Genomic DNA, 14861 nt, shown 5'->3' with positions numbered 1-14861 from the left:
CAACCCCTGTCCCAAGTGGGAGCTGCCAGGACAGTAAGTTAACATGGAGGCTGAAGCACAGAGACACATATGGTCACGTCAGGCTCTGGCATCTGGCCGGTTCAGATCAAGAGAAATCAGGTCCATGCACGGTCTCTGATCCCTTGATGCTCCTTGTGCAGCCTGCCTGCCTGGCATGGGCCGTACACGGCCTAGGACTGGGCTGGGATGCGCGCTACATGCGGCACGTGTGCCAGATCAGCCCTGCGTACTGGACTGGGGTTTGTCTGGATTGGGCTCGTTGACCCACCCTGCGTGCAGGATGCAGTGTGCACAGTCAATGGGTGCATCTCCATGTCCGCCCCACTGGGCAGTTGTTACTGTGCAGACGTTTAGTACTAGCTTTAGCAAGTGCTAAATGAATGCTCAGGACCTGCCAGGACTGCACAGTCCTGACGGCGCATGGATCGTTTCCAACCCCACTGCGCACTAGCAACACATGAATGCACAGTAGCTCATTGCTACCTCTTTTTAGGTAGCAGTGGTGGTGACACGGCTAGTGCCCGCCAACACTATGTTCTCACAGCGATAAACTACATCATCATAGCTCATCACTACGGTGATGCAGCATATTATATAGATGCGCCCAGGCTGGTGCAAATACTACATGCGGTATGAACCCCAGACTGGCACTGCATCCTGTCTGTAGCATGGCTTCCAGGCTGGCCCCAAGCATCTTATGTGCATGATGCTGGGGCTGGTTTGTGTTGAATGCGGTGTGCAGGGACAGAGCTGTACAAATCCTGCAAGCTGCACATGTAGCCGACCCAGAACACAAGCTGCATGCAGTGTCTCCACTAGGCCACCCCGTGGGCTTGATCTGGCAGAGGGGGGCCATCTGTGTGTGAGATCCCTTTGTTTAAGGGGAGCTGGGACCCTATGTGTATATGAGTCAGGGAAAGAGGTCTGAGGGGCTGTCATATTTCATAGATGCATAGATATTCGGGCTGGAAGGGACCTCGGAAGATCATCAAGTCCAGCCCCCTGCCCAAGAGGCAGGAAATCAGCTGGGGTCAAAGGATCCCAGCAAGATTAGCACCCAAATTTCTCTTGAAGTTGTTCAATGTAGGTGCTTGAACCAGCTCCGATGGCAGGCTATTCCAGACCCTGGGGACTCCGACAGCAAAGAAATTCTTCCTTATGTCCAGTCTGAAACGGTCTTGCAGTAGTTAATAACCGGTCGACTTTGTCATCCCTTGGGGCGCTCTGGTGAACAATCGTTCCCCCAGATACCGGTGGTCACCCCTGATAAACTTTATAGGTGGCCACCAGATCACCCCTGAGCCTGCGCTTTTCCAGGCTAAAGAGCCCCAGGGCTCTCAGCCTGTCATCGTAGGGTCTGCTTCCCTGACCTCTGATCATGCGCGTGGCTCTTCTGTGGGCTCTCATGACAGTAGATTCAGAACCAGGACCCTATTAATGATTACTGAGCTAATATTTTGTCAACATGATGCCTTGCAATGGGGCATTGCAATGGGGAATTATTTGTTTTTTGCACCTTACAACCTGACTTTTATTCTCATGTCATGTTCTCATGCAAAACTGCATAGCAACGAACCCAATGGCAATCTCTTGCCTCCCTGCATCCTAAGGTGCCCAGTCTGGCTCACTGGGACAACTGAGCAAGACAGAGAAGCTCAGGGCCTTCTCAGAGATCCCATAACTTGTGTTGTGAGGGGGATTAAAGCACAGCACAGCTCTGCTGTTCTGCTAACATCTGTACAGCTCGGACTGTTTACATCTGGGCTTCTCCTTCTGAGCTGTGCAGGACTCCAGGGAACGAGTCCCAGGAGCCTTCAGAAGAAAACTACTGAAAAATTGCCGTCTTCCTTCACTCCTTTTCTACAAGGCGGGGTTGAAGTCAGCTGTGCATTCAGAAACCTGGTTGGATTCACTTCAGTCGTTCAGTGACAGAGGGAGCAGAGAAAGACCTCCGAGTTAGCTGTGCTGCTGGGGACCTAGACTAGTGGTTGGTGCAGAGGAGAGCTGAGAGATCAACTGGACAAGAGCAAAGGATCTCGGCAGGGGAAGCCTGAATGTGACACAAGACACGAGGAAACTTCCACAGAAACAATTTCAGTAAGTTTTCTGCATTGGTGAAGTGTCCTGTCTTAGTAAGATGCAGAGGAGATATTAAAACATTAAAAGTTGGAAAACCTGGCTACAGAAATCATTCTGCATTTTCTGTATAATAGAGTCAAAGCTACAAGAGCAAACAAAGATATTTTCAATGTTTTTGCTATTAATGCAGATAACGTTATGTAGCATATTGGAAGTAGGGTGGGAAAAGGAGAGGGGTGGGATTGGGACCTCTAAGGAATTAATCTTTTTTGTATAATATCTTTTATTTCATACATATTTGTTTCCAGCATACATTTTCTAGGTGAGATCTATTGAAAGCAATAGATTTTCAGATTTAAAGCAAAGGAAAAGAATCCGGAGTTGTGGCTGGGTTAACATTTTCTTCACTTTCTAAAGGAATATCAAAATATTTTATTTTATGTAGGGTCTTGCCATGAAAAAATCATTTATTAAAATCAAGTATATCATGGGAAGAAAACTGGAATATTTCCATTCTTAGCATGAAATTTGGAGACATTATTGATGGGAATATCAAAGCCACTGAGTTTATTACTCTCCTCCTTACCCCTGCCCTTGTTCTATTATACCCAGGACTTGCACGGCGCCCTGGGAAGGAAGATGCCCAACTGGACCACTGTAACCGAGTTCCTCCTCCTGGGCTTCTCGGACACTCGGGAGCTGCAGATCTTATACTTTGTCATCTTTCTGGCAGCGTACCTGGCAGCTCTGGTGGGGAACCTCCTTGTCCTCACTGTTGTAACTATGGACCACCACCTCCACAGCCCCATGTACTATTTTTTGGCAAATTTGTCCATCCTTGACCTTGGGACCATCTCCGTCATTGTCCCCAAGTCCATGGCTAATTCTCTCTTAAACACCAGGACAATTTCCTATGCTGGATGTGTGGCCCAGGTCTTTCTCTTCTTCCTCTTCTGTACAGCCAATCTTGCATTCCTCACCATCATGGCATATGACCGGTACGTTGCCATCTGCAAGCCACTGCATTATGAGATAATAATGAACAGGAGAGCTTGTGTCCAGATGGCTGCCAGTGCTTGGGCTGCTGGTGCCATGTACTCTGCAGTGCACACTGGGAACACCTTTAGTCTCCCCTTCTGCCACTCAAATATCATCAACCAGTTCTTCTGTGAAATACCCCAGCTGCTCAAGCTCTCCTGCTCTGACGCATACCGCAGGGAGCTGGCAGCTGTTGCCTTCAGTGTGTTTTTAGCTCTAGGCTGTTTTGTTTTCATCGTTGTGTCGTATGTTCAGATCTTCACCGCGGTGTGGAGCATCCCCTCGGAGCAGGGCCGGCAGAAAGCCTTCTCCACCTCCATTCCTCACCTTATCGTGGTCTCCCTGTTTCTTTCCACTGCCGTCATTGCCTACACGAAGCCCATCTCTGACTCCCCGTCCCCTCTGGATCTCCTGGCAGCTGTTCTGTATTCAGTGGTGCCTCCATTGATGAATCCGGTCATCTACAGCATGAGGAACAGGGAGATCCAAGCTGCCCTGAGGAAACTGCTCCACAGGCTGATCCACTCCAACAACAATATGTCCATCTTTCTTTCATGACTTTCCTTCTCTTATATTTTTGTTTTCTAATTTACACATGAAATTAGTCTTTTTTCAAAGTATTGTGTGAATCTTGCATATTAAAAATGAAGGTGGTAGGTTAATTCTGTAACTTTGTAAGGTCAATGACTTGGATTTTATCATTTCGGTTGACACTGTTGAAGTGGGAAAGTAATGTTTCACGCATCAATTTTACTCTCTTTGCACCCTCTAAAATATATCCCATCAATTGCAAGATAATGAAGAATTAAAGAGTTTTGTTTACTAATTGATACAATCAATTATTCAGATGACAAACTATACAGGCAAATCTCCAGATGATGTGAAACTGGAATGAAATGCAAACACTTTAGGGGGCAGGAATAGAGTTCAGATGGATGCAGATAGATTGGGGAGCTGGGCTTGAAACAATAAGATGAAGGCCACGAAATAAATGCAACGTTATGCATATAGGAGAGAAGAATCAAAAGCACGAATACAGCCTGGGTTACAATTCCTGGGTGGTATCATGGTTGAAAAGGTGGGTCACAGACTCAATATGAACATGGAATTTGATGCAGCTACAGAAACATTAATGCAGTTTTGGGTTGCAACAACCGGAGTATTAGATGCAAAACAGGGGTGTAGGTTGTAGCCTTGTGGGTCTAAGGACACTGAGAACGAAGCATCTTTAGCTTGCAGAAAAGGCAGTTAAGAGGGAGTTCATAGCAGTCTTCTAATATCTGAAAAATTGTCATAAAGAAGTGGATGAATAACTGTTCTCCCTTCCTAAATAGGGAAGGATGGAGGGGGTTGGGCCATATGAGTCTTAGGGGTATTTCCAACACTATGATTCAATGATGATGCTCAGCATTATTGCTTCTGCTCTAGACTCACAGGTCCAAACATCTGCATTAAGCTAAGTATGGCATGAGTAAGGACTGAAGCTTCAATATGCCCCCTAACAGTTGTTTAACCTACATTTAACCTTTAGTTTCATTTAAATGCAAGTTAGGTAAAAATAGGATAATAAACTTCATGTGTGCACAGAGTAGGTTTTTGAAAACAAATTGGGAGGACGTTAGGAAAGTAAAGACTATATCATTACGAAATCCACCACAATTATGCAATTCCAAGTCACTGATGTCAATGCCACTGATAGTGATGTGAACAGATAATTAATCAATAAAATGTGGGTGCCGGCTCAGGTAGGAGAAGGGTATATATGGAAATACTTACACTGGAACAATTCCTAGTTCTTGGTGCCAGATTCTACTTCACTTTATGAGACGAAACTGTGTATATGCAGCCACACACGTACAGTTTTTGGCATTTGCACACAGTTTGGGCTTTCATTTCACTCTGTGATGAAACAGAATTGGCTGCCATTAGTACCTAGTGTAGGACCTTCCTAGTCTTTAGCCCTTGCATGCCTTCACACCCTGCCTCTCTCAAAGCCGACCTGCTGTACCTTGGATTTAATACTCTTTGGTTAAATGGAAGAACAGCACCTATCGGAATAGCTGTTGCTCTGACTAGCAATAAAGGCCTAGGGCAAACGCTGGATAGAATAAGCAGAGAGACTCTGGAGGAGTTGAGTTGGGGACCTCTAGACAGTGGTAGTCTCTGTAAGACGTTGGATCAGAAAGCTCAGAAACAGTGGCTGAGTGACTTTATTCAATTCATAGACTCAGCTGAGGCTGGGGTGTGTAGAAAGTTCAGATTTGTAGTGTTTCAGCAACTTGAGATTTTTCAAATCAAAAGCTCCTGGAGGCTGCACTTTTACACCAAATTATCCCTCCACCCCGGTACTGATAGTGCTTCTTCATAAAATGGTGATTTTGAAGAAAAGACATGTATTGTGAAAAGTATGTGTTTAGCAGAGGACATTTTTATAAGAAACTCTTTTTGAGGCTTAAATTCTAAGCCCCACGGCAGAGATTCAGTCTTGCCCAGCAACACCAGAATTACAATCCCACCTCAGTCATTGCATCCAGATTTTGTTTTATGTGTGTGTGTGTGTGTGTGTATTTATATATATATAACTGAACTTATGCCCACAGATAAGGATTTTTGTGGAATTTCTTTATAATCAAAACCCCATATTCTCAGCAAGAATACTTTCCACTGACAATTTTACAGCACTTAAAGACAGACAGTACTGACCACTTGTTCCTGAGCTGTTTCTGATGTGAGATTCCCTCCTGTTATATTTGTAACTCTTATTCTGGCCATTATCCTCCTCCTTCCTTCACAGGCCTTGCACAATGTATTGAAAATGTCCAACCAAACCACCATGACTGAGTTCCTGCTCCTGGGCTTTTCTGATATTGGGGAGCTCCAGATCTTACACTTCGTTATCTTTCTAGCAGCGTACTTGGCAGCCCTGATGGGGAATCTCCTCATTATCACAACTGTGACTCTTAACTATGAGCTTCATTCTCCCATGTTCTTTTTCTTGATTAATTTGTCCATCGTGGACCTTGGCTCCATCTCAGTGACCGTGCCCAAATCCATGTCTAATTCCCTATTGAACACCAGGTTAATCTCCTACTCTGGATGTGTTGCCCAAGTGTTTTGTCTCTTCTGGTTCTTGGGAGCAAACGTACCCCTTCTCACGGTTATGGCATATGACCGATATGTTGCCATCTGCAAACCACTGCATTATTGGATAATAATGAACAGGAGAGCTTGCATCCAGATGGCTGCCTGTGCTTGGGCTGCTGGTGTTATCAACTCTGCAATGCACACTGGGAACACTTTTACCATATCTTTCTGCCACTCAAATATCAACCAGTTCTTCTGTGAAGTGCCCAGCTGCTCAAGATCTCCTGCTCTGACACATACCACAGAGAGCTGGCAGCTCTAGCCTTTAATGCGGTTTTAGCTTTAGGCTGTTTTACTTTCATCGTCGTGTCATATGTTCAGATCTTCACCACGGTGTTGAGAATCCCCTCTGAGCAGAGACATCAGAAAGCCTTCTCCACCTGCATTGCTCACATTACTGTGGTCTCCCTGTTAGTTTCCACTGGCGGCATTGCGTACACAAAGCCCATCTCGGACTCCCCGTCCCCTCTGGATCTCCTGGCAGCTGTTGTGTATTGTGTGGTGCCTCCATTGATGAATCCTGTCATCTACAGCATGAGGAACAAGGAGATCCAAGCTTCTTTCAGGAAACTACTGCAAAGGTTTTGAGGAAACTACTCCAGAAATAATAGGTCCATCATTCTTTCTTATAAAAAATAAGGTGGTGGTCTAAATTTTGTAGCATTGTAAGGACAATGATACTTGATGCAAATCATTTTGCATTGACACTGTTGAAGTGGAAAAGTATTATTTCATGCATCATTTCATGTTTCTTTGTCCCACCTAAGATAAATCCCACCAATTGCAAGGGCATCAAATGATAAAAAATCATTGTAATTAGCATTGGAAGGGACCTCTGGGGGGGACCACAGTTTGCCTGTCTGGTGGTCTGTGGCTACTTCCAGTCTGGCATCCGACCATACCGCAGACTGGCGGCCAGAGCCCTGGGACTGAGAACCCCTGAATGAAGTCTCAAAATTATGAAGAATTGTAGAAATGATTTTACTAATGGACATAATCAATTATTTGGAGACACAATGGATAGGCAAATATCCTGATGAGGTGAAGGCGGGATGAACTGCAAACACTTTATAGGATAAGTATAGATATGGGTAAATGGGGAAGATGGGCTAAAAACAACAGGGTGAATTGTAAAGAAATAAATGCAAGGTGCTGCACCTAGCAAAGAATTATTAAAAGCCAATATATAGGTTGGATTATAAATGGCCGGATGGCAGCAGTGTTGAACAGGATCCAGGGAGTCTGGTGGATTACGGACTCAACATGAGGCAGCAATTTGATGTAGATGCAAGAAACTGAATGCAGTTTGGGGCTGCCACAACAGATGCACTAGATTAAAACATGGGAGGTGGCAGTGGCCAGTCTACATGGTGCTGGTTAGGCTTCATCTGAAGTCTTTTGCGAAGGTCTGGGCTCCGCATTTTAAGAAGGAATATGGAGAAGTTAGAGGAGTTCAGAGATAAGTGAAAGAATGATAAAGGGCTGGAAGGCAAGTCATGCAGGGAGAGGTTAAGGGAACTAGGCATACTTAGCTTGCAGAGAAGGCAATGAAGGAGCAGATCATAACAGTCTTCAAATATCTGAAAACCTGCCATGAAAAAGAGGGTGAACAACTATTCTCTCTTGCTGCATAGGGAAGGATATCTAGCTTCAGATTACAGCCAAGTAGATGTAGCTTAGACTTTGGGGGAAAAGCACCCTTGTTTTTAGAACAGTGAGGAAGTGGAATAGACTTCCCGGGGAAGTCGTGGAGTCTCCATCATTGGAGGTTTTCAAACAGAGGCTGGATAGGCATTCATCAGGGATGTGTTAGGAGTGCCATTCCTGCATTTGTACAGGGGGTTAGAGCACATGACCATCGAGGCCCTTTCTAACCCTTTGACTTTATTATTTTAATATAATAAAAGGCGTTGTCTCTGTCTGTCTGCAAAGACTTTGCCCTATTTCTCATGTGCCGGTTAGCTGGGCCGGCTGGGTGGCCAGGGGCAGGGCCAGCTGAGTTAAAACAGGAGCCCCTTTGCTGTGCCACCTTTTCCTGAAGCCCCTGGTGCGGTGGCTCCCCCGACCCCAACTCCACAGAAGCAAAAAAATAAATCAATTGACGTGAGCACTTTAGATATGGTGGGGCCAGCTGAGGAAAAGTGGAAGCCCCTCTGTCATAGTGGGGCTGGAGCTGAAGCAGGCGGGGGAGCGGGGTTCGACTTGAACTGGGGGAGAGGGGAAGCACGGTCCGACCTGAAGGGGGCAGGAGGGAGCGAGGGGGCGGGAGGGGGTTGGACCCAAAGTGGGGGAGAGGTGGAGCAGGGTCAGACCCGAAGGGGGTGGGAGGGAGGGGATAGTGTGGGGTTGGACCTGAAGAAGGGGGGAAGGGCAGAGGCGGGGAGCAGGGTTGGACCCAAACTGGGGAAGGGGAAACTGTGTTGGACCTGAATGGTGGGGTGGGGGGCAGGTTTGGACCCAAACAGGGGCAGAGGAGGGTGGGGCTGGGTTGGATACAAACTGGAGATGAAGCGCGGGTGGGGTCTAACTTGATCCAGTGGGGAGGGGGGAAACTAGGTTGGACCCAAACCAAGGTGAGGGGAGTAGGGCAGGGTTGGACCCAAATGGGGTGAGGCAGGGAGTGGGGTGGTGTCGGACCCCCATCATTCTTGTTGGGCAATTTGCTAGTTATTATTTTAAATGAATTATTTAAAATTGATGCATGCCAGCATATTGTTGGCCCTGCTGGCTACAGCATCGCACTGCCGGCTCATGTTCATACTGTGGTTAATTATTACCCCCGGGTCTGTGGTGGAAGTGATGGGGGATATTCAGTCCTGCTGCCTGATGAGAGGCAGCAGTTGCACAAGCACCCATGTCACGAGTTTTGCCTGTCAGCAGCTAGGGGTGCAGGGCCCCAGAGCCCCCCTGCACCGATCTCCTTGCCAGCTGGCAGGTTTCATGGCCTCAGCAGGGGCTGGCAGGCCTGCAGCTTTCACCCTGCTGCGCCCTAACACAAACGGTGTCACCCATGTCATGAGTTTTGCTTGTCCGCAGCTAGAGGTGCAGTTCCCCCAGACCCCTGCACCTATCTCCTTGAAACATGGCAGGATTTGTGACCTCAGCAGGGGCTAGCATGCCTGCAGTTTTGACCCCGCTGTGGCTTAACACATACACATGACATGAGTTTTGCTCTCAAGACTTTGAGGTGCAGTTTCTCTGAACTCCCTGCACCTATCTCCTTGAATTTTGGGACATTTTATGACCTCAGAAGGGGCTACCACTCCTGCAAGTTTCATCCAAATCATGCCATAAATGACAAGTTATAGCCTGTTTCAACCTTCCCTACTATATCTTATGGGCGAAACGTTGAAAGAGGGTTGAAACAGCCAAACGTTTTGACTGAACGGAACGGAACAGTCATTTTGACTCGAAATGAGTATCGAAATGGAACACTGTTCCATCAAAACGCTGGTCGAAATGCAATGCTGCCACTTCGCAGAGCCCTAATATTTAGTAGAACTGGATGCAGCTCATGATCTTTCGGGCCTGATCCCTCAGGGAAGGGACAGACTTTGAAAAAGCCTGAGCCTGAATTGACTCAATCTTTGTGGGTTAGTGTAACCTGGCTGAACTAAATCAGTTCGTAACCCAGACAGACCCCCCAGAAGTGGCTCAGGCTAGAGCAGCCCTCCCTCTCTTCCACAGAGCTGAGCTGAGGGAGGCGTGGCCAGGCTCTGGCAGGACACGCCGATTATTTCCCCCTGCTCCTGAGCTGCCCGGCAGGCAATGTTTATCACCCTAACGCTGTGTTTCTCAGACCATTAAGAAAACAAAGCCTCTCTCCATTAACTAATGCAGCTCTTCTTAAACAGCTCTTCCAAGGCAGGAAATTAAGCTACTTGTTGATTAGCTCCTAAAAGCTTGTCTGCCTCTGTCATCTGTTGTAGATTCAGTCCTGTGGCTCTAGCAGTGAGCGGGCACAGGTTTCTTTCTTCTTAGCTCAAAAAAGTATATATAAAATTAAACAGCAATGCAGGTAGCAGTGTACGTCTCCAGTGCTATATGCAGTGCAGTATAGAGATGCACAGGCTAGCTATAAATGAAGTAAGCAGGGCACTGTGTCACCTTAGAGACTAAAGCAGAGAAGCATGGGCTTTTGTAGGCTACAGCCCACTTCATCAGATGCTATTCATATTTGTAGTACATAATGAAGTAGGCTGTAGCCTACAAAAGCTCATGCCTCTCTGAATGAGTTAGTCTAGATTCAAAACCACTACACCAGTAGATACCTGTGCAAGGTTATTCTGTTTTACATCAGGGAGAAATAAAATCTTCAACTGTAAGTGCCAGAAGCTGCAATTACACAGCCGTTGACATGCCATCTAAGTGAGTAAAGAGACATAAATTTAGCCATAAGCCTTCTTTTGCCTACCTTCTAGGTGCCTGGCCTCTTACCCAGAATGCACAAATCTATTATAAAAGTACTAAATTAAATGTGCAGTAACCACTGTGCATTAACAACTGTAGCCATGTCCCAGTGTGGCCTGTTTTGGTCAATGCTGTAGCACAACCTTTGTACAATTTGGACACACACTGAGCAATAGTTGTATTAATCTATAGTCCAGTGAGGCCTACAGCAGGTGGTCAAACTCCTTTTCTCCTGCTTAGGCTAACATTTGCCAAGCTGTTTAAGGGATGTGGACAATAAGCTCTCATTAGCTGTCATGGTACTTGGGCTTCCAACTCTCATAGGTATCTCAGAAAAATCTTAGCTTTCACTGTAACAGCATATTTACTTCTAAAATCTGCATGAAGTTTAGGAGGCCTGCTGCGTAGCGCTCTCCTCTACTTATACCCAAGACAAGGAGCTCTGACTTCCAAGTCTTATCACTTCTGATTTAACAACTGGGCACTAGCGCATTTTTTAATGGGGAGTTTAACACAGACATCCCTGACTTCCCATCCTGAACCTGCCCTAACCCTTCAAACTCAACCCTCTACCATAGGTCACGGTGGAAGCCAGGGCTCCTGGTAGAGAACGCCCCCATTTCTAGGGGACGGCACGTACTCCTCTCCACAAGCTCAGTATGGATACCAGACTAGCTCTCTCTTGCTCAGGGATCTTGTTCTAACTCCTCATCAGACCCATAAAACAGGAGTTTACTCCTCCACCCTCCTCGAAGGCTGGCCAAAGGCTGTAAATACCCTGCAGATGTCAGTTCCCAGCCCAAGGACTTTTCCAAGGTGTGTTGTTTCTGCTTATGTTTAAAACTTGCTACCTAAATAATAATGGTAAGGAAGATGTATAACTGCACATGTGTTGTCAACTTTTAAATGACTTCTTGAGACTGAATTATCATGGTCTATTAGTATGGAGATTGCAGAGATAATTGTGAGAAGTTACAAGTCAAGAACCAAATGCCGAACTGGGGAACAGATTAAAAAATTATGAGTCTAGTTATTATGGCAAAAGAATAATTCACAGGTATGCACCAAGAGCAAGCCAAACCAGGGTCAGGAAACAGATCTGCATGGAAAATTCAAAGCTAAAACCTAGAAACAAGTCAAAAACACAATCAGGAACCAGAACAGGCATTGATGTTGCTAAAACAAAAGCTACTCACAAACTGAAAACTAGAGCAATGACTAATGAGGCTCAGGTGCTGGAGGGGTTTCTTAAAAGCAGCCCCATAACCAATCAGAGGGGGTCAGCTGACCGTGATTAGTAGTAACTGGGTCAACTGCACTATAAAAAGGCTGTGGGGAAAAGCCTCTGTAAGCTTTACAGAGGTAGCTTACACTGCAGGGCAGGGTCCTTACATGAGTGATCTGCCTTTCAGAAGTAGTAGCTTTATTCATCTTATCTAGGAAACCTTGGGAGGATTTTCAGCATCAGAGTTACTAGGAGAGTACCAAATAAGAGGAAGAATAGGGAAAGATGTCCAAGGCTTTACTGCTTGAAATTTGACCCACTTTCCTTGCCTCTTACAAAAAAAAAAACCACATGAAGAGGTCTGAGATGGGACTGGCTAAGGATATATTTTTCAGTCAGAGGCACCTACATTTGCAGTTACAGCCCAGGCTGGTGATATGAAGTCATGAGTCTTGGAGCATAAATTGTGCCGTGTTCTGCTAGAGATGCACGATTGATTCATAAGTGTGGAGGAAGATGCTGTGTAATCCTCTTGACGATGCAGGAGAGATTTGGTTAGGTAGATAATATTTAGTGTTACAAACTTTCTAAAAGGCTTTCCAAATATTGGCTGTGGTTTTTAGAGGAGCCTGGAGCTGTTAGCTGCCCACCTCCATTGCAAGTCAGTGCAAACCTGTTCTCCAAGTCACTTAGGCTGTTTCAAAAACCCTAATTGGTCTCCTCCATGCTCCAACACCTGGCTGATTTTAATCATTGCTTCTAGTGCAGGAAGCTTGCTTCCCAGGTCTCTGAAGAAGCTACAGACACATAGTGTTGGACTGATCTCAGTTTAAAATTCAAAAGTATGTTGAAGTGCAGAGATGATTTAGGATTTTATGAGCTGAGAAAACTCATCTATGAACATTTTGGATGCCACAGGAATGCAAACTTGCACTCCGCTATCCAAGCTAGCCCTTAGCTCTCTAAGGACTAAGGTTTGCAAAACTACGTAGGATTGCAATGGTTGGACTAAGTAGGAAAGGATCACTCAAAGCATCTGTAATTGCACTGATTACCTGATTCCTTTTAATGGCTAGCTCTTTCTCTCTCCTTCTCTCTGCACTTGGCTTCCCATCCACTGAGCAAATCCAAACTAGAAACAAAACTGGGACTGCTTTCTAAGACCAGAGGATCGCACTTAGGTTTATATCTTTCTGCTTGCATACCCCATGTCTATCTGCTTGTACACCCTTTATCTGTCTGAATGCATACCCCTTAGCTAATCATATGAAGAATGTCAATCAATCCAGACATCATAAAAGCTCACTAGAGGATTTCATTAGGAAGGGTTTGCTGAAGGAAAAACTCTAAAATGTAATGGCCTTTGATGTGCAGATGTAAGACTAAAAAATCTAGCAGCCTTTCCTGAAGAAAATCCAGCCTTACACCAAAGACATCAGTTGCTGGGAATCTACCATTTACCTTGATAGTGTATTTCAGTGCTCAATCATCCTCTTAAAACACATATACCTTATTTTTAATTTGAGTTTCTCTGAATTTAATTTCAGTTTTCAGCCATAGTTCTTCCAGATGGGTTTTTCTCATGTGTTAACATTGCCTCCCTCTGATGGTGTTCAAATTCTGATAACAAGCCTCTTCTCAGTTTTCTTATAAATGAAAGTCATTTGTCTCTCAAATGCAAATTTCTGGATAATTCTTACACCTGCTTTTCTATGCACTTTCTAATTTTTCACTACCCCTGCAAACAACTAGCACTCGCACACCCTTTAGATGTTTTCAAAATCTGATCTCCCTTTAATAACCTTCTTCTACTTGCAAATACAGCCAAGCATTTTAATTGATTCCAGCCTCTCTGCTTAAAAAGATAGCTTCTTGCTCAGTTCACCCATTCTCCATGTTGTATTCAGAGTGTGATTTTTTTTTCTACACTGAATGATTTTTTTTTCAAATTTTTTAAGCATGTAGGAATAAGAGCCAGCATTACTCCATTTGACATGTATGCATATATGCAATGAAAATAAATGTTCATTCATTTCCAGTCACTCAGATTACTCCAAATATTTTGCATGAGGGTCACTGGGGGCTACAGTGGGAAGCAGGTAAATCTGCAAAGGGGTCACAGAGAGCAGAGATGGCCATGCATATTCCTGCCCTGGAGTCACCACTGCAGAGAAGGAAGGCAAGATGTTTGCCCGTAGAAAACAAAGTAGATTGTGTGGGGATGAGACTTTGTCCTCAGTACTGACTTTGTGAGTCTATAAGCAGGAAACTTGGTTGCTGGCAATGATGAAAAAGAGGAGGAGACACGGCTCTCTTGGATCTCAGTCTGAACTCACACTCTGGGTTTGGACTAGCACAAAGGGTTAACAATGTATTTTCATCGATCACGTTTAAAGGATTTTAACATAGACCTCAGAGACTATCCTGCACTCAGTTCAGGCAGGGTTTCAAAAGCAGCCTCAGAGTTAAGTGATAGGTCATCTAGTCAACCAAGTATTGAAAGCCTTGCATTTGAAAGCTTTATTCCAATTGCATAGTTGATCCAATAAAAGATACCAGCCTAAGAAATCCTTGCCTTCCGAACAAAAAAGCAGTTGCTCCAAATGGAAATGTCAGAAGTGTCTAAGAGAATTAGAAATACGAGTTCTTTCAGCTCTCAGCGAGACTTGATCACCTAGCATCCACACGGTTTCAAAAACCCTACCATCATCTTCTTCTATATTATTGGTGACCAGCCAGATTAGATAACTATATTGGTAAGAGGTTTGGATATGGGATGGATAGACAGACCGACACAAAGACCATGTAGATAAATTGGCATGAAACCAGCCACACTAAGTTGACAGCTACAAATTGTTTCTACCCAAATGTAACCTAGTTTTAGAGTCCAGGTAGCTTTCCCCCCACAAGTGCCATGTCAATTAAAGCTTGGACATTATTTCAG

At 45.0% G+C, this 14861-nt stretch overlaps 1 protein-coding gene across 1 annotated transcript; it reads left to right on the top strand.

Annotated features, from left to right (window-relative positions):
* Nucleotides 1–2739: 2739 nt before the first annotated feature.
* Nucleotides 2740–3696, top strand: LOC132251477 (olfactory receptor 14A16-like). The gene has a single exon (XM_059731309.1). The coding sequence runs from the start codon at nucleotides 2740–2742 to the stop codon at nucleotides 3694–3696; it is 957 nt and encodes a 318-aa protein (XP_059587292.1).
* Nucleotides 3697–14861: the final 11165 nt, after the last annotated feature.

Source organism: Alligator mississippiensis, chromosome 7, assembly GCF_030867095.1.
Source record: "Alligator mississippiensis isolate rAllMis1 chromosome 7, rAllMis1, whole genome shotgun sequence".
NCBI classification, from domain to species: Eukaryota; Metazoa; Chordata; order Crocodylia; family Alligatoridae; genus Alligator; species Alligator mississippiensis.
This window is presented reverse-complemented; position numbering and strand designations above follow the sequence as displayed.